Below are 25,535 nucleotides of genomic sequence, written 5' to 3'. Positions count from 1 at the left end.
TGTTGTTTTGACAATGTATACTGCTCATTGTAAATGTATGAATACAAGTATACCTTAGTGTGAGTTTATTTCTATTGCCTTAACCAAAAAGCATATCCCTCGCAGACGCCATTATAAAAACGTAAACAAAAAAACTAGAAAATGAATCATTTGTAGACTTTAAAAAAGGGGGGCCGCGATGGCTTAGTGGCTAAGGTGTCTGACATTCTGCTACCACTAGCCCTTCACCACTTGGTCGCGGGTTTGAGACCTACGTGGGGCAGTCGCCAGGTACTAACCGTAAGTTTCACCTGGAACTCCGGCTTTCCTCCACCACCAAAACCTGGCACGTCCCTAAATGACCATAGCTGTTAATAGGATGTAACATACAAACAAACCAAACCAAACCTGGCACGTCCCTAAATGACCATAGTTGTTTATAGGATGTAACATACAAACAAACCAAACCAAACCTGGCACGTCCTTAACTGACCATAGCTGTTAATAGGATGTAAAATACAAACAAACCAAACCAAACCTGGCACATCCTTAAATGACTATAGCTGTTAATAGGATGTAAAATACAAACCAAACCAAACCAAACCAAACCTGGCACATCCTTAAATGACCATAGCTGTTAATAGGATGTACAATACAAACAAACCAAACCAAACCTGGCACATCCTTAAATGACCATAGCTGTTAATAGGACGTAACACTCAAACAAACCAAACCAAACCTGGCACGTCCTTAAATGACCATAGCTGTTAAAAAACCAAACCACTTTAAAAACGTATAAAAGCCAATGTGAAACTTGAACATCCATCCTGAGGATATAAACTCGTAAATGAATCATTTTAAGACAAAGATGCGGCATGGTTACGCATTCGAAGATATCATTATCAAACAGCTTGAATTTTGGACACATCTGAATAAAAAAAAATGTGTGAAAAGAGATCCAGTTTTAGATATATAAAAAAATAAGAAGTGTAAGTAAACATGCTTCAAATTTTGACAGGAACAAAGGGTTACTTAAAACATATCAGATAAAACGTCATAAATACGTTTGTTAGAGTTTCATAATAACAGTTTTAAAATGAAATAATTTCATACTGAGTAGTGATCTGTTTTGTTTGTTATGGTCTTGGATTGAACACACCTAACCTGGCTACATGAATAGAACTTGTGTATTGATTTTATAAGCAATATCTATATATATATTGATTCTTTTTGTGTGGCAACAAATTAAAAGCATACGGTTAAAAACACATTATTTGAATATCAATGGCAATAATCCGGGTATCGATGTTCTTAGAAAGCTTGATACATTCTCAAGATATACAATTTATATTCTTTTGAATATGACCAAGATAATTGCGCTGGCTTGTTATCATACCTTTACTACCCTTTAACAATACCTGTTACAACGCTAATGAGTCGCAATGATGTTGTTTACTCCATAGGTCGAATACTGGCGTCATATTTCCATTATGCCCCGGATCAGCAATGTTTTCTATATGATACATTATTCATATACCTCGTACATGAAAACTGCTCCTACATGATGTTATCATTTCCCCACTACCTGTCACCTACGACGCATATCAAAAAATGACATCTTCGGGAGATAGGTTTCATTGTGTAAAAGTTGTTTATAATTTGTGGAATAACCTTTAAAAATAGAAACATTTTTGTATCTTCAAGCGTGTGAATTCTGCACAAAAAGTGCAATCTACATTGGTACCTTCATTGTATATTCCACTAAGCGACATCGTCTGTGTTGACACTAATCGATTTCAGCTCTTCAACAACAACCCCGGTCTGGCATATCAATTCGTATGAAGTGCACTGAAAATGATAGTATTTCCATGATTTAACACAGGTAGTAAAGCTATATAAATACACTGGATCGATAGTTTCACATCAACTTGCTATTTCTGATTACAACAAGGACGAGTCATTTACAGGGATTCAATAATCACAGTATACTAACTTATAACATTTTTTTTAAAAGATTAACAACTTATCGCATATTATATACAAAGAAAGCTAATATGGAGGATCAAGAACATATCATAGTCAGCATAAGCGGCACAAAGTTTGAAATCTCAAAAGACACATGGATATCTATAGAGAGTAACCTACAACAGAAACACGGCTTGAAGGAAACCTCTAATCTCTATAAGATAACAAAATCGGGTGACCATTTCTTTGAAAGGCATCCTATTTGCTTCCCTGCAGTGTTGGGATATTTCCAAAACAGGGAACTACATATGCCGTCTTCTCTGTGTCCTTCTGAATTCAATGACGAGCTGGAATTCTGGGGAATCAATCCGGAAAAAATGGCAAAATGCTGCTACAGTCGATATGTTGGCTTCTTTGACGACCAGAACGTTTTGAAAATCTTGGAAACAGACCAAGCCGCCAGGACAAATGAAAAATTGGAAATCGCGCGAAGACAACACGGAACAGGATGGCGAGCTCTTGAGGCGAAAGTGTGGAGTGTCTTAGAGGAGCCATCTTCAGGCACTTTAGCTAAGGTATTGTCTCGTAAACCACACACGTATTACTACTGATTGGTGTTGTTTTAGTTATTTAATTCCTGATCCTTTAGGCAATCTTTTAAAGACAAAGCAATTATGATTAGACATCAGAAAGCACAGAAAATATTTCAACAGGGGAATTGTGAAAAATCGAAGATACAGTCTTATAAAAAAACATTTATACTACTGAATGTGGACATCTTGTCTAATAGTTTGATATAAAATAAATAAATGTTCATTGAAACATTAACACGTCATGTTAAAGGGGAAAATTCGTAAATCTGCAAATAACAACAATCAAAAGATCCATTTCCATATCAGTGACGGTGTAAGCATTTGTGTATGTGATTCCATTATTTGTAAGTGTTTGCATGTATAATAGATTTGTCATGACATTAATAAAATTGTCTTATTTAACGAAAATCAATGTGTTTGAATGTCTAAGTTGTAGCCTTATACTATGTGCTGCAGTTCATTGCCAATAAATGCAGAGTGAACTAATTTTTACAAATCATTTTATATAAAAAACGAACAAATGGAAATAGATCTGTTACCTAAATGTGAGCCTTATAATATGTGCTGCCTTTCCTTTTCAGTGAAAGTAGATTAAACACATTTATCATTGCTTTTAATTCAAACTGTCTCCTATTTAAACGCAAATCGATTTGCGTTCATACCCTGGTGTAAGACTTGTAACAGGGACGGCATTTATTGCCGATGAAAGCAGATAAAAACAAATTTGTAAAATCATTTCATTAAATTATTTATTTAACGAAAATCGATTTGTTCTAAAAACAAAATCTAAGCCGTAAACATGTTTTGCAATGAATGTTCGTTGAAAGCAGATATAACTAATTTTTCATAGCCTATAATACAAATGTTTTATTAAACGAAACCGATTTGTTTAAACACCTTTGGTTTAAACTTTTTTTTATTCAAATTTTGTTTGACAATACATCGAAATACATGTTTTATAAAACAGAAAAGGAAACAAAAACAAGTGTCATGACACTTATGTAAATTTGTTACCTGCTTAGTAATCAGCTTTTCAACACTAGCTACAAGAATGAAGTAATATGTACAATATAATAGGGGAGGGGGTAATGGATTGGTATGCAGTGGAAACCAGGAATGAATAACATATCAATATACATATGATCATCAGATGGTAATATCATATTGCTCTATTGCGATGAGTATGTGGAACACGATTCTGTAAAATATAACAATGGAATATTAGATGAAAATGTCAGCAAGTCCTGTAAGTGGACACTCGAAAAAGGTTAAAATGTATATACAAGTTACATAGAATAAATCACCACTAAATCAACTATTGACAAAATTAGTATGTCACAAAGCACCGCCATGATTATTAAAAACGTTGCAGTTCACATACTAGCCATCACACTTATCAAATATAAGTCCATAAAACACTTTCCCGCCTCGTCCCTGGTACGTCCTGCTCTTTCAAGGTAACACATCACTTTTATCAAACAATCATAATCATGGCGAGTTAGTGACATAATATGGTATAAAGAAATGCAATGGCAAAATCACTGAATAAGCATATAAGTCCAAATACATTTTAAAACATAGTAGTAAAACGAATGCAACACAACATACATATATATATATATATATCTAAATGAAATTGTTAAGGACTATTCGTTTATTTGAAATCTTTTAGTTTTGAGTATATAATTTTGGACGGCTAGAAAAATCGTAGTGTTATCTTGATGGGTTAGAGAGTCATCACCAAAGATTAAAAGATTAGTTGATAGTTGATAGGGCAAACTCAGAATATGAAGCTGTCTAAGTGCTGTATATTTATTACATTTTAGCAAATAATGTGTTGAGTTCTCAATGGCACCGCAGGAACAATTCGGGGATGGTATGATGTTTTTCGTAAACAAGTGTTCTTTTAGGGAGCTACATGACATACGCAGTCTTGCGTGGTAGATTTGACCCAGACGTGAACCCTGAAAGTAGTATGAAGGTGGACATGATTTACTATTAGATTTCAGAAAGGCTTTTAAATGGGAAATGGAAGGGTTATTTCTAATATGTAATGGAAGAGAATTCCAATTGTTTACAGCAGAAGGAAGAAATGCATTTAGATAAATATTTGTTTTACAAAGAATAGGTGACAGACATGATGGGTCAGAAAGTCTGGTATTATAACTATGAACATCACTAACTGAATTAGGTAAGAGATTATACAGATACTCTGGAGTATTTTGATAAAACATTTTATGGAATTGTAACAATTTATGATTAAGTCTACGGTCTATTAATTTATTCCATCCAACTTCTGTATATAGTTTGTCTAAGCTTACAAGTTTAGTAGCACCTGAAACAATCCTAGCAGCTTCCAAATTAACATTCTCTAGTTTAGAAATATATTCTTTGGGAATGCTATCCCAGACAGTATCAGCATATTCTACAAGTGGTCTAATAAACGAAAAATATATATTTTGTAATGTTTGCCTGTCGAGTTTAAATTTTAGAGATCGCATAATATTTAATCTAGACGTTGCTTTCTGAATTATTTGTTTAACATGTTCAACCCAACTGCAATTATTCGAAAAAAGAACTCCAAGATGTTTATGCAACAGTACTTCTGATATTTCTTCATTGCACATATGTAAGATTGGATGTGGTTGATTGTTTCTTTTTCTACTAAGGGTCATGCTTTCCGTTTTTTTAGGATTGAAATCAACTAACCAAGATTTGGACCATTCAGTAATTTTTTGTAGATCTGACTCCATAATGTTGTTTGTTTCTAAGGGGTTTTCAACTATCATGTACAGAGTAGTATCATCAGCAAATAATTTGATAGAAGATTTGATATCGTTGACTATGTCATTAATATAGATTAAAAACAACAAAGGTCCAAGTATTGAACCCTGTGGAACTCCAGCCTTAACTCCTGCCCAATCAGAGTGAATATTATTGATTATAAGTCTTTGTTTTCTATTCGTTAAGTAGCTTTCGAACCATTTTAACAGCGATCCAGTTATTCCAATTTTTGATAATTTATACAACAGCCCTTTGTGCCAAACCCTATCAAATGCTTTGCTGATGTCACAAAATACTACTCTTATTTCTTTACCTGAATCTAATGCCTTAATAAAATCGTTGGAAATACTTAATAATTGGTTAATAGAGGAATCGCCTGGTGTAAAACCTGATTGATATTTTGTTATTACTTTCAAATCAAGAAGAAAATTATGAACATGTTTATAAACGCACCTCTCGAACACTTTACCAATTATACTTAAAAGTGAAATTGGTCGATAGTTTTTAACATCATTACGGCTATCTTTTTTATATATAGGTAAAACATTTGCTTCTTTCCACGATGATGGAAATATTCCTTGTGATAAGGATTTATTAAAAAATATAGATAGTGGCTCAGCAAGTGATGTTGCAGCTTCCTTGAGCACTTTGGGACTAATAAGATCTGGTCCTACAGCTTTACCAGTTTTCAAATTGAGTAAGGCATCCTTAACATCAGTACATGATTTATTTATATTACTCAGACAAATACGATTAGGGAGTTATATTAGTGGAGGAAGCATGACCATTGAATCATCCACAACGGATTGACTTGAAAAATATTAATTAAAAACATTAGCTTTATCAACATTAGTTTCGTAATAGACATTATCATGAAAAATCGTTGGTATTTCTCCACATTTACCACTATTGTTCATGAAGAGTTTTACAGTTAACCACCATGACTTGTTGCATTGTCTTAAATCAGATAATTTTGATGACAAACCGTTAAAATAAGATTCTTTAGATTGTCTAATGGCATTTACACACTTGTTACGGGTCTGTCTGAAAATAGACCAGTCAGATTGGCTATCAGTAAGTTTAGCCTTATTGTGATTTTTTTTACGTTTTGATATTAATTTTCTGATTTTTTTGTTCATCCATGGATGATCACGTTTTCTCATAATGACCGTTTTGTTAGGGATAGCCGAAGAAGAAGCGGAATCGATGAAGTCAGTTAGACGCTTGCATGCTAGATCGATATTAGCATCATATACTTGAGGGCAATCCGACATTTCTAATAGTTCTCTTAGCNCATTTCCAATACTAGAGTTAATTGCCCTACCAATGGATTCCTCAAATTTGGTCCATACAGTTATGTTAGAATTTGGTGGTCTATAGAAAGTACCAAATAGAAATGTTTGACCTTTGGATGCTATTTCAACCCAAACACATTCGACATCGTCAACTTCAATATCGGACCTTCTTTCGACAAAAAGATTGGCTGCTATATAAACAGCAACACCCCCACCAACGGCGTCATTACGACAGTAACAAAAAGGACTCTGAAAACCAGAAATATCCAAGGACGAATCAATATCAGAGTCAGAAAGCCAAGTTTCGGTAAATGCTAAAATACTATGCTCATAAAGTTCGGTGTACAGAACATCTAGTTTTGGACGCAAGCTTTGTACGTTCAGGTGGACGAATGATAAGCAATTATTATTAAGTGTAAAAGATACAGGTTCGTCAGAGGATATTGACGAGGAGTTAGCAGAAGGATGAAAGGGGCCGGGGTTAGTTTCTATATCGCCACAGCATAATAGTGACAGGACGATGAGTATGGAAATATACAGTATAAATTGAGCGATGATTGCCGTGAAATACGCTTTAAGTTATAACGTTTGATTTCGACATGAAGTTGTGTGTTCGTTGCAAGTTTTACATATGCCTAACTGTCGAGCAAGGAAATAAAATATGACAATGGGCAAAAATGCATGATGGTTCCAAAAAAGCACAATAAAAAGGAAGACTTCAAAAACATCATTCATTACACTTACAGATCGAGTTTGAACAGAGCGTGCAATGTCATAATACAGTCCTACTCTTACAGAAAAAATGTCATGACTTATTGGCATTTACATATATTTAGGTGATATCAAATATCAAAAACACCTTTGATTATGTTTATTGAGAAAAAACAACGTTTTAACGAATACTGATAATGATGAAGTTCACTTATTAGTTAATGCTACCAGTATCGCAGTAGCAATAGATATTCTCTCAAATTGTTTTGGAACGTACTACGATATGTTAGGTATGGCCAGAGGTTATAAGAAGGCTAATGTGAAGCTGTGATTTGTGAGAAACAAAAACATGGTCAAGTTGACTTAAAGTTTCTAGAACGAATTTGTGTGAATTGTGGAGCGACTTAAGTAGCATATCGTTTACAATATTTCCATTGTACTTTGTTTACAGTGTCACATGATTTAGAAGCGTCACAAGAAAGTTGGCTTGAGCAAAGAATCCATGCTTGAGCATGAGAATGTTTTCTTGAATACGGGCCCTTGACTTATTTCGTTCACGAGTTAACCGCAGTGTGGCTCGGCCGGGAAACTACCGATGATCAGGTAGTTAAGGCAACCTTATTGGGGACGTCCAGGGTAACCATCCTAGTCCGACCCCGTTACATTGTTTTTACTCTTAGAACAATTTTTGTTACATTTTGCTGTGTATTTCATCTTAATTTATGTTAATAAAAAGTTACGAAAGGTAGGATGGGGTTCTTTCCGGAATTGATTCTTAAAGCTATTGAATCATACCGATAAAAAAAAATCAAATTCGTAGATACAAGATTTTGTAATGGTACGAAGATCTTTTAATTGTGAAGATAAATAAAGTGTTTACTTTTAAACCAATACGTTCTTGGCTAGACCAGTTCACTAGGGAATAGTGCATGCAAGACATTTGCAGCAGAGTAAAGTAATAGCCCTTCAGTATGCAATATGCAGATTGCCTGCTACCTAATGTGACATATAATACAAAGAGAAAACGTTAGACCTATACTATTCCGTCTTTTCGTATTGCAGAGTTATCTGCACTTGTGAGCGGTATCGATTGATACGTCATTTGTTTGTGAGAGTAACGTCATCAATTTTTGAGAAAACGACGTAATTTTCTCACACAAACCAATGACGTAACAACCAATACCTGCTCACAAGAGATTATAACTCTGCCATACGCAAAGACGGAATAATGTTGATGGGGTTCTTGTAATCCCTGTTGCGGTATTACAAGCGGAGGTGAACTATGAATTATCATATAACGTAGGAATGGTTGCTATGTACACGAACATTGTTTTATATCATCGTATCACAGCTAAACTTTTTTTGAGAAGATCAACCAAGTGACGTCAATATAATGAGTCCTAAATTTTATTTGAACTCCTCACTCTTTCCTTAAGCTAGCGATTTGGTAAAAGAATTCGCCTGTTGTAACCAGCTACACGGTATTCAATTTCAACAGAATTTATTGACTTTATATGGTATCGTGAAAGGTAACTTATTTTATTTTACCCCTTCCCTCCCCTTCCATACCCTCACACAACCCCCGTCGCCCTCCCTGCAGAAATGGGAGTTTCTTCAGAGTATTCCGTCTTATGCTTGAGGACTTTTTCATTTACCTACTGTCTTATCACGGATGTCTCCCTAGCTACTTCTACATGCAATGCTATTTCCCTGTCGGAATAAATATGCATGTTTTCCCAATACGAAGAATAATGAAATTTTTATTTAAACTAGAAAAAATAAATCAACGATCCGGTTTGGTGTTGGGTTGTATGTTTTTATTAATGTCAATACATGATAATGGATGTTAGCCTGTGCTTTTAAAAATAGGCAATGTACATGCATGTATGTACTCGAGAAACTCTAAAATAGGCAATGTACATATATGTATGTACTCGAGAGACTCTAAAATAGGCAATGTACATACATTTATGCACTCGAGAGACTCTAAAATAGGCAATGTACATGCATGTATGTACTCGAGAAACTCTAAAATAGACAATGTACATACATGTATGTTCTCGAGAAACTCTAAAATAGGCAATGTACATACATGTATGCACTCGAGAGACTCTAAAATAGGCAATGTACATGTATGTATGTACTCGAGAAACTCTAAAATAGACAATGTACATACATGTATGTACTCGAGAAACTATAAAATAGGCAATGTACATACATGTTTGTCCGCGAGAGACTCTAAAATAGGCAATGTACATACATTTATGCACTCGAGAGACTCTAAAATAGGCACTGTACATGCATGTATGTACTCGAGAAACTCTAGAATAGACAATGTACATACATGTATGTACTCGAGAAACTATAAAATAGGCAATGTACATACATGTAGGTACTCGAGAAACTCTAAAATAGGCAATGCACATACATGTATGCACTCGAGAGACTCTAAAATAGGAAATGTACATGCATGTATGTACTCGAGAAACTCTAGAATAGACAATGTACATACATGTATGTTCTCGAGAAACTCTAAGATAGGCAATGTACATACATGTATGTTCTAGAGAAACTCTAAAATAGGCAATGTAATACATGTATGTCCTCGAGAAACTCTAAAATAGGCAATGCACATACATGTATGCACTCGAGAGACTCTAAAATAGGAAATGTACATGCATGTATGTACTCGAGAAACCCTAAAATAGACAATGTACATACATGTATGTACTCGGGAAACCCTAAAATAGGCAATGTACATACATGTATGTTCTAGAGAAACTCTAAAATAGGCAATGTAATACATGTATGTCCTCGAGAAACTCTAAAATAGACAATGTACATACATGTATGATCTCGAGAAACTCTAAAATAGGCAATGCACATACATGTATGTACTCGAGAAACTATAAAATAGGCAATGTACATACATGTTTGTCCGCGAGAGACTCTAAAATAGGCAATGTACATACATGTATGTACTCGAGAAACTTTTAAAAGAAGCATGCCATGTACAAAGATCAACAAACACACATATTATTTACGTTTTGTACTTTTCCTCATAACCACTATCTAGTTAATATTTTAGCCCAAACTATTTCCAAATAATTTGAGTAAATTGTTATGACGTAACGTACATATTAAAGCGATTTGCTAAATTGTCTTTAATGAATGGTCATTTGAAATGAGTTATTTCATTTATTACGTTCAGCTTAATAATACTCAGATATAATCCTTACCTGTTAAACCTAATTACTAGGATGATTATATTATAGGGTTGGTAGGTGTGATTTTTATGTTGCACCTAGACTTATTTTACCACAGATCATAAGACTATCATTTAAAGAAGCACAAAACCTTAACTATACCGCACGTCACATGTAGATTGTACGACGCTGAAAATATAACCTCAATTCTTACACAACTCACATTCTCAACAGTTATCAAAAAAGTTTATTAACTAATATCGGTCACATCACTTTTGTTGGTGCGAATAGTAGCGTGCAGGGGTTTTCAATGTTGGAGGAAACAGGAGTACCCGAAGATAACCCACATGATCAGGCAGGTTACCGATACTTTGTTACGTCCGAGAAGAATCGAACCAAGATCGTCTAGGAAAAAGGCGAGTGCTTATCACAGGAATAAAAGTAGAATTACAAATTGATATTAACACACATCTCACAGGTATATTTTGTAAGGTAGCATATTACTATAACTTAAACAAACAGCAAAGTCATAATGTGTAGGACAGAGTGTAAACTAAATTCTATCTCAAATCAAAGATAAATTGTGTAATGTAGCATATAACCTTAACTCTAACAAAAATCACAGGTATGACGTGTAAGGTAGCATTTAACCTTACTCTTACAAAAACCACAGGTATGACGTGTAAGGTAGCATATAACCCTAACTCTATCCTACATCACGGTTGTAATGTGTAAGGTAACATATTACATTGATTCGAACAAAAAACACAGATATAATGTGTAAGGTAGCATATTACCTAAATTCTAACACAAAACACAGGTAAAATGTGTAAGGTAGCATATACAGTACCTTATTTATAACACAAATAGCAGGTATAATGTATAAGGTAGCATATAACCTTTATTCTAACACGGATAATAGGTATAATGTGAAGGCAGCGCATAACCATAACTCCAATACAAAACACAGGTATAGTATATATAAGGTAGCATGCGTGTAAAGCCTTAATTCTAACACAAAACACATTACATGTATAATATATAAGGTAGCATGCGTGTATAGCCTTAATTCTAACACAAATTACAGGTATAATGTATAAGGTAGCACATAACCATTACTCTTACACAAATAATAGGTATAATGTAAAAGATAACGTAGGACGTTCAGTGAAACCATGTGCATGATTAAATCATTACAAGTTGCGTTATTTTCATGACGTATATGTTTCAAATGTCCTTGATCTCAAAAGAGTTTTAACTGTATCGTAAGTGCTTTTTTGTTATGGTGACTATCATTTCTTCATTTCTGGTACACACAATACATAATTGATAACTTGTTTGTTAGCAAAACGTACCAGATAGTAGCAGGAAATGGTAGAATTACATAGAGTAGGCAATTCAATATGGCGCACAGCATTGTTGTCAAACGTGACGCCAAAAGCATATGTCGCCCATGATCATGTGACTAAATTCTGCACATGCTGTCATATTCTCGACTAATGATCGTGTATAACGGACTATGAAGCCAATTGAGTTTTTGAAAGTTACGGGACCGATGTTGACAGGATCGAATTCGTTTTCCAGGGACTCCAAAAGCATCTTTTATAGGTGAAAGATATGGATCTAACATTTTTATCAAATGTCATAAGGACTGCCATCGAAATAGTGCATGCATTTTATCACTCGGAGAGAACAAACGATTGCCGGTTTTTATCTGTACTTCTTATATCAGTTACTTAACCTTAACTGTTAAATACCGGAAAGTCGTTCGGTGCGTTCACCTGTAATTAGTGTAGACGAATTACGTCAATAAGGTACAAGATGTAGAATTTGTTGGTTACTTAGAGACACAAGATATCATCACCTGATCCATGTAACAAAGCGTTTATGTACCCAATATAACTACATAGCGTGCAAAACACTATTGTACTAATCTAGAGAACGTATTTTTTTCTATTTTCTATGGAGAGTTTTCTATGGTTTTATAATAACTTTCAGAGCATTCTTAGGGGGATTGTCTAGTACTTTATTCACGCTCGTGAGTTATATGTTAATTGCAAATTAATAATTCAACATAAAATGTCATTGCCTCCACAAGTTCCCCTTGTTTAAGTTCCCTAAAGGTTGTCTTCGGATTACGAATCTATTTCACGGTGTAAGCCCTCGCATATATGATATATACGCAGGTTTTGTCAATTTGTACCACCCTTAACTATACGCAGTTCTATGGGATCTGAGGCGACATGTCTACATAACTTCGTTACTAATTCGACCTGAAACGATAGCTGCACTCGCATGTGACTTATTAAACTCATGTAATAGGATTATTTTATGGGCATATTCTATTGTTTTATGGTTACTGTCCCATTACACTGGTTTTGCCAATATGCAGAAACCTCCCCTTAACTTCTGTTTGGATATACAAATGTAACTATAGCATATATTTGTCAGGACGCTTTCGTCGACCTGGAAGATCAAACTATTAGAGCGATGGTTTAGCAGTCTGAACTTCAGGGTTGAATATGTTTTGTTTATTTCGTTTTTATCATTCCTCACAAATGTTTCGCCGTGTATGGTTTTCTTCTCAGAACTGATTTACAATTGCTATAGTCATGCCGAAAAATACAGTTGAATTTAGGTAAAGAAGACTAGCCACACTGTTGGGTATCTTAGTTTGTGTATTGAAAGTGTTTTGCGGGTTATAGAAAGAGCAGTTGTGTTAAAAGGATTTCTTATAATTTGACATACAAAAAAGGAATTGTCATGAACAAAAAGTCGGACTAACATAGTCCACAGAATAACCAGGATTCCAAAATATGTTGGCTGGGCATTCCTCAACAATCTAAAAGTATGTCTTTGCATCCGCTGGTCACAACTAATTCCTTAAAAAAATGAGAAGACCGAAGTGACAACTTAATCATAATTAGAACTCAGAGTTAATACAAATTGAGCAAAATATGAATAAAGAAAAGAGTTATATGGAGAACCTAGCAAAATATAAGACAAACAAGATAAGGTGTCCCGGAAGGGTAAGCGTATCCTGCTTCATTCATCAACGACATATGCTCGGTGCAACAAGGTCAAATCTAAATAACGCATTATCCTCAAAGCGAGAGACGAGGTAATGGTGACGAAACAACAGGACACACCTTTGAGCAACTGAGGCCATATGATTAAAAGAAATCCTATCATGACATTACCTGTTAAACATTGTAGTAGAAAGTATAACTCTAACTCACCTTTGATCAACTGAAGTCAGATGCTTAAAAGAAATCCTATCATGACATTACCTGTTAAACATTGTAGTAGAAAGTATAACTCTAACTCACCTTTGATCAACTGAAGTCAGATGCTTAAAAGAAATCCTATCATGACATTACCTGTTAAACATTGTAGTAGAAAGTATAACTCTAACTCACCTTTGATCAACTGAAGTCAGATGCTTAAAAGAAATCCTATCATGACATTACCTGTTAAACATTGTAGTAGAAAGTATAACTCTAACTCACCTTTGATCAACTGAAGTCAGATGCTTAAAAGAAATCCTATCATGACATTACCTGTTAAACATTGTAGTAGAAAGTATAACTCTAACTCACCTTTGATCAACTGAAGTCAGATGCTTAAAAGAAATCCTATCATGACATTACCTGTTAAACATTGTAGTAGAAAGTATAACTCTAACTCACCTTTGATCAACTGAAGTCAGATGCTTAAAAGAAATCCTATCATGACATTACCTGTTAAACATTGTAGTAGAAAGTATAACTCTAACTCACCTTTGATCAACTGAAGTCAGATGCTTAAAAGAAACTCTATCATGACATTACCTGTTAAACATTGTAGTAGAAAGTATAACTCTAACTCACCTTTGATCAACTGAAGTCAGATGCTTAAAAGAAATCTTAGCATGACATTACTTGTTAACATTGTAGTAGAACGTATACTCAAATGGGTTATCAAATGCATACACCAGGAAAGCTGATGCAATATTAATTTTAAAGAAGCAAGCAAACGTTTAAAATAAGTCGCCACAAACCAGAGACTAATTTCACATATATAAGACTTGCTCTATAACAATATTGACGGGTTAAGTGAACTACATCAATGAATAAAAGAGTATGTTAAGATTTACCGTACTATTGCCAACACACTATCTATGAAGTTGAAACCATTTTTACTGGTAATTTCTAAAAAGAAGCCCATATATCTTGCTCAAAATACGAGAAATAAAGATATACATAAAAATGCAATAACAGAAATCAACAAGTGTTTTGACAGTAACAAATGCAACGAGACAAGGCGGGGTTCGAACCAAGAACCGCCTTTACTTACTGAGTTTCCTGATCAGCAGTAGATCCCTTACCCAGACTGATTACAGTTATATCCAAACCGTATTAAGGGGGCTTCTCTATGTATTTAAAACTGAGGTAGAACTCTCTAGTGTTTTTCATGTAGTGGGACAGGAATCTATCAAATAATGATTTTATGGAGGACAATATTGTCTGGATTATATTATTACATAATATCACTTTTACATACGCACAGATATGAGAGAAATAGTACATTTTATTATTTGTTACTAGTTTTAGTTGTATATATATTCAACGCTTCACGTCATTTAATAGAAAGAATAAGCCTTTTAATTTGGTTAATGCATTACTAGATTATGATAATAATAGATTGCCAGGGAATGTACAAACTTGTCTTTGCATACCTAGGGAAACAAAACACGCATGCGTGAATATTCTGAAAACGTAATCACGTCATCACTTGATGTAGCGTTACCAGGGTAACGTCATCAATTTGTACCATATATTTTATGCATCCTTGATGGTGGTGCGGTGGCTTGAAATTATCAAAAATGTTTACGACATTCTACTACCAAGACGACCAGTCTTAATCCGTCCTGATTAACCTTTCTTCAACCTTGGTGATAAAAAGAGGTTGATACAAAATAAATCTATTTCATTAATGATATAAATTGGTTCAAACAGTATGTTGATATAAAAGACGGCTTTTTTGGGTTTGTTTTTTCCTGTGCTATTTAAGGTTCACACATTCATAGGAAATCACATACAGACTTGTAAATTAGAACGCGATTGCAAGGTTCGATTGATCGGCTAATTAGTTTAATCATTGATCAGGCATAACTGCTAAGATTAAAAGATGACATAGGCCCACGCAACAACTGAAAAATATATCAAATGCCACACCGCAATTTGTAGGTTTAAGGCCATGCGTCAACGGAGACAACGTGCACAGAGCAAAAGAGGAAATAGATAAGACAAGATGAAGAGTAATTTAATCTTGTATTCCATTGTGTGTCCATTAAGGGGGTCCAAAGCCGAAGACAAATAATCTAAAGTTTCAAAACATGAGGCTTGCCGAGAGAAACAACATGACATTGTTTTCCTTTGGGTAAAACTGTCCTCATCCCACCTAAAGTGAACTGACTATTTTTGTTATTCTTGCGATAATATCATGAAATAAAGAAAATTAGTTAAAATGAAACATTTACTTACATATATACGTCTCTGAACAAGGTAAATAACGCTGGGCCCTGTTATGCACATCATATATTACTAATCTTTGTGAGACTTGAACGGACCGGTTCTCCCTCTACACGATTTGTTTTTAAATTGGTGTGTATATCTATTATGGGTTAAATTCCATGGATTGCATAAAGAATAAAAAAATAGGTTTACGTTAATTTGACTCAATTTTTACTCAATTGCTGTCTATTGTATAAAGGTGCTGATCAAATTTTCTAGAGATCAATTAAATAATAAAAAGTATATTTACATTCACTAGATTAACGAATTATGTAAAAACACGGATCCATTTAGATAGCATCCGCATGTGTGTTCGGACACCCACATACAGCACATCATTTGCCTTCTCACAGAGACGTATATATTAGTATACTATGGCTTTATATGTCTCTGCTTCTCAGTAGGAACTCATTTCTTCATTTGAACTTGTGACGTCACGGATGTGGGCTACCCATATCGAGGCGATCGCCGCTGAGCCAAAGGTGTGTTTTTCAGATAGATCACAATATCTCGGAAACGGAGATAATAACAACTTTGATCCAGTTTTTGTAATAGGAGGGTGAACATAACACACATACACACAGGCGATTACACCTTTAAAATCAAATAATAAATAAAGTATGCCGAAAAATAAATGACACTGCATCAAACATTTTTATACTTCGATGACTCATTGATAAAATTATGGGGAAAAAAGTTGGAAATCCAAAAAGTTCTAAATTTCTGTTAAAACATAAGAGCGGGGGGGGGGGGGGGGGGGTGTATAAAAATTCTTAATATATGATAATTTAAAATACATGTACATTGTAGCATATCTCTTTGGCCGGATTGTTGCCGTAGGCTAGTTCTATTAATTTTATTTTCATTCTCGTTTAATAAATCAGTTTTGCACACTAAGTAACGTTATACACTCCAAAAACGAAGTTCACTTTTTTTCAAAAAAGGAAAAAAAAAGGGATAAAAAAGAATTGAAAAAACAAAAATATTTTACCATATGGCTTGTTAGCCTTTTCAGACAGAAGATAACTGTTCATTATGGAGCATGTTCTCATCTTTAAAGCATTAATTACGAAAGCTACGACAGAAATTATGTTATCATTCATGTATTTTCTAATGGAAGATATCGGAAGTAATTACTAAGATTATACATTAAATATATGACACTTGAGGAAGAAATCATGTTACATGTTCAATGCTTTCCAACTTCATAGCACTAATTACCTTAACTTAATGTTTATTTGATGTCTGGCTTTGTGCAATGCCCTCGGAAGTAATTACTGAATATTCGTTGATTAGATTGAAGCAGGGAGAAAATCAATATATAACACGCTTGAAAGATGAGTACTAAGAATGTGTTACGTATCTAAAATAACTCTTCATTAAAGAATCTATCGTCACAGCTGTTCATTAATAACTTCTAAGAGAAATCGTGCAAAAGCTCCAAAGACAGGTTGACTGTAGTGATGTATGTAGAAAATGTCATAAGGGATATTTTAAGAACGGTATTTATAGTTATGCAGATATGGTATTCATAGAATGTGCTATTATAGACAGATTGTCTATATTGACGGGTGTCTTTATGGGAAAGTGGTCATTATTGTGAGCTGAATTTCAAAGTAGAGTCCACTTAGTATGGCAATCACCAACACAATTTTGTTAGCTGTGAAAGTAAAAATATTTTTTTCAGTGCGGTCACTTATTTTCGTAGGTTGCTAATTATCAATTGTCAACATTCGTGAATTTTAGGTCTAGTGACCATGGCAAATTATGCTTCTGTTAGCATAGATTATTGGCTAATAGTTCTGTTGTGACGGAAATGATGACGTCACAAATTTTAAGTGCGACCTGTATCTTTCTCTAGACGAGATAAAGTGAACAGTGTAGTGCTGATACTTAAATTATTAATGGGTATTTCAATTTTTGTAAATAAGGTAATATTAGGTGGTTCCAGATTTGATTGATATATTATTTTCACTTTTTTGTTTGTTTCAGATCTACTTCTACGTCAGCGCTATTTTTGTCATCGTCTCCATATCAGCGCTGGTTTCAGGAACACATAAAACGTTCAAGCGACCTCTGAACTTGGCGGAATGGCGGGAGTTTTTTGGAGATGATTTCTACAAGTACAAGGCCCACTTCGACGGAAGTGACCTCACTAACATGACAGTACCTCCGCTTCCAAAGACAGGTACAAGCCTCGATTTTCTCATGTATTTAGAATATGTGACTGTCACATTTTTCACAATTGAACTCGTCATTAGGATTATATTCTGTCCCTTTAAGAAGAAATTTTTCATTTCTTTTCTCAACCTGGTTGACATTTTCGCTCTGTTGGTAATGTATTCAAAATACGTTGTCAATGCGATTAACCCTAAGGACAAGTACCAAGCGTCTGTCTTTGACATCGTCCACTGTTTACAAATTGTCCGAGTGTTCCGTCTCTTCAGACTTGTCAAGAACTACATCGGGTTCCGTGTCTTGTTATACTCCGTGAAGGCGAGTGCAGTGGAAGTGATGCTCATGTCCATGTTCCTGGTGGTCGCAATGCTTATGTTCGGCGCATTCGCCTTCTTTTCGGGGGACACTGTGTTTGAGAGTATACCTGACGCCTTCTGGTGGGCTATCATAACCATGACTACTGTTGGATATGGGGATGTCTATCCGACCATTGGTCTGTCGAAACTCGTTGGGGCCGTCTGCGCGGTCACTGGGGTGTGTCTCCTCGCTGTCATTATTCCAATATTTGTGAATAACTTTCTTCTGTTCTATGCCTACTCAAAAGTTTGGGGATCATCCACAAGTGAAGATGGAAATGAAAAGAGGAAAAGCATAGCAAGCGTTTCTCCGAGTGAAGTCAATGTCACCTCATCGGCATCGTTGCCCGCAAAAACTGCAAATGCAAACACTTAGCACAAAGACCTTAAGCTCGAATCAGCTGATGTGATTGGACTTTTGCTTTTATTTTAGATGTTAAGATTTTCTGTTTACATCTTTATGATAAATATGCATCCTTAAATTGTGTCCTTACCAATTTACCTTTTTCAAATATCTTTTCATAAGTTCATATAAAAAACTTTCTTTTTTTTTTTTTTGAAAATCTTATCTTTTTTAAATGGCTGAACCTTAACATTTCCGCTTTTGGACATCAACTTTAACGTTATGAATTGCATTATAAAACTAAGAAGATTTGTGTAAATCATAAAATATTTTTTAAAAACATTTATTCAGGATGAGCATTTTGTAAAAATCTAAAAGCTTTCATAAAACTGTCACAGGGACTTATGCTCCAGCGGATCCCAATCTAAATGATCCTTTTAAAGTCGATATCGATAATTTTCATATTTGGAACGACCCAATCAATCCAAGCATAATGCCTACATTTTCTATAAACGTTTTGATTATTGATTCATGGTATGTGCACACAGTAAGAACAATAGACGTTTTGATCAGAAAAGATTCAATGTCTGTGTATAAACAGAGAAAAAAAACAATTCGGAAAAAAAAACGGAAAATGATGTGGAATCATCAAATCTTTATATGTGCAACGTCCTAATTTACTAACCTCATGGCCAATGTTTTCTTTTCATATTTTAATCCTAGATTCATTATTGTGGTCACAGAAAAACTTTATGGTCAAGAACTTTACTGAATACTTTGAAAACCATGAGCAGCGATCGCACTTAAATTATGTTCTGTCAAATTATGAATATTTATGAAAAGGAACGAAGTTGTTCATTTGCAAAGTTGTATAAACCACCATACATGTATGTCTAAGAATAGACCATCCAGCCTGAAGTCAATAACATGTTCTTTATTGTTCTGTAAGACGCAATCACAGTTACAGACAATGAATATATCGTTCTCTAACAGGCACCTCTGTTGCAGTCTACTTCAATAGGCAGTCCCTGTTAAAGCCAATTACTTTATTGGGTTTTTTTATAGGCAGTCCCTGTTAAAGTCAATTACTTTATTGGGTTCTTTTTATAGGCAGTCCCTGTTAAAGTCAATTACTTTATTGTTTTTTCATGGGCAGTCCCGTTATAGTCAATGGCTTAATTGTTTTAATAGGCAGTCCCGTTAAAGTCACTAACCTAATTATATTTGTATAGGCAATCCCCGTTATAGTCAATTACTTTGTTGTATTTTTATTGGCAGTCCCGTTATAGCCAATGACTATATTGTTTTTTTCATAGGCAGTCCCGTTAAGGTCACTTACCTAAGTATATGTGTATAGGCAGCCCCCTTATAGTCAATTACCGTGCTGTGTTTTTATTGGCAGTCCCCTTATAGCCAATTACTTTATTGTATTTTTATAGGCAGTCCCGTTAAAGTCAATTACTTCAATATATTTGCATAGGCAATCCCGTTATAGTCAATTACTTTATTATGTATTTTTTAAGGCGATCCCCGGTATAGTCAATTACTTTATTGTATTTTATAGGCAATCCCCATTATATTCAATTACTGTATTTTATTTTTATTTTTATATGCAATCGCCTTTATAGTCAATAATTGTATTTACTTTTATATGCAATCCCCTTTATAGTCAATTACTTTATTGTATTTTATAGGTAATCCCCGTTATAATCAATTACTTTATTGTATTTTATAGGTAATCCCCTTTACAGTCAATTACTTTATTCGTTTATAGGCAGTCCCAGTTAAGGTTAGTTACAGTTTTGTTATTTTATATAAAATTCAGTTACAGTCGGTTTTTTATCATTCTTTTAAAGGCACCCACATTACAGTTTATTGTTCTTTTATAGGCAGTCCCCGTTATAGTCAATTACTTTATTGTTCTTTTATAGGCAGTCCCGTTATAGCCAATTACTTTATTGTTCTTTTATAGGCAGTCCCGTTATAGTCAATTACTTTATTGTTCTTTTATAGGCAGTCCCGTTATAGCCAATTACTTTATTGTTCTTTTATAGGCAGTCCCGTTATAGTCAATTACTTTATTGTTCTTTTATAGGCAGTCCCGTTATAGCCAATTACTTTATTGTTCTTTTATAGGCAGTCCCGTTATAGTCAATTACTTTATTGTTCTTTTATAGGCAGTCCCGTTATAGTCAATTACTTTATTGTTTTTTATAGGCATCCCCATACAGTCAATTACCTTATTGTTCTTTTATAGGCAGTCCCCATACAGTCAATTAATGTCACACTGGCAGTCTATGACTTTATTGTTGTTTTAAACGCAGTCACAGTAACTGTCATTTACTTTATTGTTCTGTAACATGCAGTCCTAGTTACAGCTTATTACTTTAAAATTCTTTTATATGCTGTCACAGTTACAGCCAATACATTCATTATTCTTTATACGCATTCCTAGGTACAGCTAATTACTTGATAGTTCTTTATACGCCGTCACAATTACAGTCACTTACTTTATTGTTTTGTTATACGTTGTCCCAGTAATAGTCCTTTATATTATTTATTATACTCAGTCACATTAATGTTTTTAATAAATTCAACACAGTAAAAAAATAAGAAAATAAAATAAACTATTTATCCAACAATGAGAATCAAAAGATATTTTTGAAGTAATTTTGATTTAATTTTCAAATGTATGAATCATTAAGCAATAATTTCATTGAAGAAAAACAGGTTTATTCAGAATAAATGTGCCGTTAAGATCTTAATGCTTTCTAAAAAGAATAACACCCCAATGGACCATAATCTAATATCACTTTAAAAGTTGAGATCGGTAATTCTTTTTTATTTTTTGAACGATCTAATCAACTCAAGCATATGACCTTTTTGAATTATGTAGAATCATAGATTCGATGTCTGTGCATACTAAAAGTAAAATGAAAAAACACAAGTTATGTTGTTATAAGCAAACATGTCATTTTCATAATATGAACGACCTTATCAAAGATCACCAAGAAAATCAAAAGTTGTCCAAGTACTGCTTTTCACTACATGGTACATTTACTTCCTTAATTGCTTTCAATATTATCATGGACGTAAGTTAGAAAATCGTCATTTTTAAACTATCTAAAACAATGTATATTGTACAAATACCAGCATTTTATGTTAATAATAGACGTAAGTTAAAAAATCATCGATTCTTTTTAAATTGTTAAATATAATGTGTATCAATATTGGTTGCAAGGTCGAAAATCACCATTTTTTTTTTTTAAATTCATCGATACAATGTATACCAACATAGTCATATGTCACTTCTGCTGCATTGGATGTTGTTTTCAGGCATTATTTCTCTTTTCAACTGTTACACTGTACATTGCGTGGTTCATTATTCAATAAGGCATTTGATAGGTCTGCCCGTGTTGATGGAAGAAATTCACCAGTCACAGCCTTATTTATCACAAGAATAGTTGTTCGTTGGCATTAGAAAAAAGTTAAGCTACCTAGCTGTATATCAAATAGTGTCATGATTTGTCCATTACCAAGTAAAATGAGTTCAGGTTGACTGTTGCTTGGCAAGCTTAAGAAAACTGATTGGTTGACCGTCGTTTGAACAACCAATCACATCTACCAGTCAATAGTTTTTACTATTTCCTGGTAAGCTCTGACTGAATGAGATCCGCGCTCAACAACCAGAGTTGAAAGAAACTCATAATGTACACAATTTCTAATAGCATTTGCTGTTTTTCATTATTCAGGTTACATAATAGTTGTTTCATGCATTTACATTAAAAAGTCAAAATTATTTTCTCTCGGTGTTGGGGCCAATTCTATGAACCATTTCACAAGACTGTAGGTCGCAGGCTTCAGGAAGCAGTTCATCCGATTGGTCCCAACACGTTGGAGAGATAGCGATGACCTTGACATGAAAGGCATGGGATAATGTATATTATTTGTGGAGCCTTGATATGATTTTGAGGCATTGTGTGCTACGTAAGTAGAACACGTGCTGGGCATGTCTGTTTAACAAAAGAGTTTTTTTAATGTTAACTCTACAATGTGGCATTTATGACGCCGCTTTGGGACATCCTTGATGAAACCCAGGCTGTCAATAACGTGAGACCTCAATTTCCGCTCACTAAGACAGGTGACATATGCTGTAATGGAGCAGAAATATAGCGTAGGATTTATTTATATTGGTCACCCCTTAATTGATTGTTTGACCATCACAAATCTCGATTGTCTTTCAGTTTGTTCTATGTATCGTCACATAAATCAATGTCGTCTCATAAACTGGCTTGAATGTAGTTGCTAAGTATTTGGCCATCTTAATGTCTAAATAGACAAGTTACAGATGCTAATCCAAGATTATTTTTCTCTTACCCTGCACAACCGGTCAGAAATATCTCTTCGAATCGGTCACCACTTCTGGAATGAAGAAGGAGAATCTTAATTCGAGAGATTTTTTCTCCAAGGATTGAGATGATAATCTTACCTCAAGGGGATTAATAATGTTTTTTCTCTTACCATTTTACCCATGTCATATATATAAAATTGAATGTTGACGTCACAGACTTAATGCATTATTGACATGAGGTCATTGTTTTATTGGCCTGATGTCATAAAATTGCAATCCTACCGTAACACTAATAGAACCGTTCAGCCCCTTTGGGTTAATAGGGGAAAGTCTCAAGCCCAGGGGAAATATCTTAAGTTAACAAAAACGAGGCTTGGCCATCTACCTCAAGGGGATGATTGACTCTTCTTCTCTTACATAGTCGACCTTATCATATACATAATACAATGTTAACGTTACAGACGCAATGCGTTGTTGACGTGACGTTGAAACATTGTTGACGTGACGTCATACTATTATTACATGTGAAGCGTAGGTTCTAAATATATCAACTCCAAACGCCGTTCCAGTTATATGAGAAGATGTACTTATTCATTGTCGTTGACAAATAAACCTATGAAATAAATAAACATACATTAACACTCCCACATCGCTCACACTATGAAATAATATATATACGATGATAAAATATGACGAATGATGATTATGTTTAGAATTATATTATTTTATACTTACACACATAAATACTTACTAGGAACATCAAAGCACGGAGTGACTGGATCTTGCTCTCGACGGTTCCATGTGTGTTACCGTCGAGAGGTTAAGTCAGAGTGAGACGGCGGTGACTCGTATATGGACGGGTGGTCTGTGCTGCACGTGCACATATATACATTCCTTAAAAATAGCATAACGTGCGATGATTTGAATGTTGTATTTTAACACCTGGCTACATACTCCCCGACTTTGTTAAATGTCTCCTGGCATTTGTCATACATTTATTACCCAGAATATATACACTTATTAAGGGTTATAATTAGAGACTATTTCTAGAAACAATAGTGTTCTTTAAATTGATGGTTATATGATTGACTTTATAATATTTAACTCATAAACACCAAACAACTTGACCAAAGCACAGGAATAGATAAGATCCATCTTTGCAGAAGGAACTTATTAAACTATGCTCAAACGAACAGTTACCTACCCTTGACAACAATACTTTTACTTGTCTACGACGAAGGATAGAGTTCTGATGAACGTGTATAACATAATTATGATTATATACACTCTGCATGAGATGAAAATCCAACAATAAAATCCATATTACCACATGTGCAAGTAATAATGAGAAATAATGAAGGGGTAAATCCCCCTGTTTCAACCCTAGGGTGAGACAAGGTTAACTCACACCTCTACGCCTGTGTGTGGTAGGAGAAAAGGAAACACCTGTCAATGGCAAGATACATTCTTGTCTCATCATATGGTTTAGACGCGGGTATTTCTCAATCATAAGATTTTACGTCACGTCCACCATACAAAGATGTTACGTCAGCATTGCATATAAGTGTTTTAGGATATTTCAGTTCCTGTTCCAGACCATTCAAACGCGAAGCTGGTCTTTTGATTTGTAAAATGTTTATAATGTTAAAACATTTACTTGGTTAGATTTATAAATTAGATATATATAAAGATACTCTTTGACATATCCCAGAATGATCAAAGAAAAAACAATTATGTCTAACCCGATAGTATCGCCTGTTGTATCAAAGTAATCTCTGATATGTTTTTTTTATACATCTCTTTTATATTTGACGTAGATTTTTAATCATTTATATTTAATGTACATTTCAAACTGTTTGTTTCTTTGCCATAAAAAGTGTCCTTAACAGTTTTGCTGATGGCATTTACTCTAAATCTTTTAACACCGTCCCCTGGCTGCTTAGACAAAGGATAAGTAGTTTACAGTTTGAACTCCATTGACAACAGTTTAACCACATGCATACTCTTTTAATTATCATTGCTTTTGCACATATTTATTTTGAGCCCACTTCATTGACATGACCTTGTCCTGATATCCCATAGACTGTTTACTGAGATATGAACATACGTAGCAAGGTTTGTTTCTAACTCAAGTAAAACAAGAATGTATTAGACTCATTTTGACATAATTAAAACGTTTTATTTATTACGTAATTAAATGTTTGACTTCTAATATTTTG

General features: G+C 34.3%; 1 protein-coding gene across 1 annotated transcript; it reads left to right on the top strand.

Annotated features, from left to right (window-relative positions):
• Positions 1 to 2,007: 2,007 nt before the first annotated feature.
• On the top strand, positions 2,008 to 18,998 carry LOC110448240 (potassium voltage-gated channel protein egl-36-like). Its single transcript, XM_021494389.1, has 2 exons — positions 2,008 to 2,519; positions 18,081 to 18,998. Exons 1-2 carry the CDS (start codon positions 2,034 to 2,036, stop codon positions 18,996 to 18,998), a joined length of 1,404 nt encoding a protein of 467 aa, XP_021350064.1. The 5' UTR covers positions 2,008 to 2,033.
• Positions 18,999 to 25,535: the final 6,537 nt, after the last annotated feature.

Source organism: Mizuhopecten yessoensis, unplaced genomic scaffold, assembly GCF_002113885.1.
Source record: "Mizuhopecten yessoensis strain PY_sf001 unplaced genomic scaffold, ASM211388v2 scaffold3961, whole genome shotgun sequence".
Taxonomy (NCBI): Eukaryota; Metazoa; Mollusca; class Bivalvia; order Pectinida; family Pectinidae; genus Mizuhopecten; species Mizuhopecten yessoensis.
Note: the sequence above shows the minus strand (reverse complement) of the source record. Positions and strands in the feature narration are given on the sequence as shown.